At 81.4% G+C, this 236-nt stretch overlaps 1 protein-coding gene across 1 annotated transcript in view; it reads right to left on the bottom strand.

The window, feature by feature from the left end:
* The window catches only part of SHC2 (SHC (Src homology 2 domain containing) transforming protein 2), a 9,211-nt gene extending 9,096 nt beyond the window's left edge, over positions 1–115 (bottom strand). The window contains exon 1 of the mRNA XM_010563259.1: positions 67–115. Within this exon, the coding sequence (XP_010561561.1) occupies positions 67–115 (49 nt within the window). The remainder of the gene's footprint in view (positions 1–66) is intronic.
* Between the last annotated feature and the right edge of the window lie 121 nt (positions 116–236).

The raw sequence follows: 236 nt of genomic DNA on the forward strand, positions 1-236 counted from the left end.
GACCGGGGAGGACCGGCGCGTCCCGGCATGCCCCGCCCCCCGCCGGCGGGGAGCGGCCCTACCCACCACGTTCCCGTCGTGCCTTGCGCCGCCCCGGCAGGTGCCGTGACGTCATGGCCCCGCCCCCGTCCGGCGGAAGAGGCCGCGCGGCCCCGCCCGCCCGCCCCCCCCGCCAATCAGAGGCCGGGAAGAGGCGGAGCGGCCAATGGGGCGCGAGGGAGCGGCGGCGCGGAGCA

The sequence above is a fragment of the Haliaeetus leucocephalus genome, unplaced genomic scaffold (genome assembly GCF_000737465.1).
Source record: "Haliaeetus leucocephalus isolate CR32 unplaced genomic scaffold, Haliaeetus_leucocephalus-4.0 Scaffold164, whole genome shotgun sequence".
In the NCBI taxonomy this organism is placed as follows: Eukaryota; Metazoa; Chordata; class Aves; order Accipitriformes; family Accipitridae; genus Haliaeetus; species Haliaeetus leucocephalus.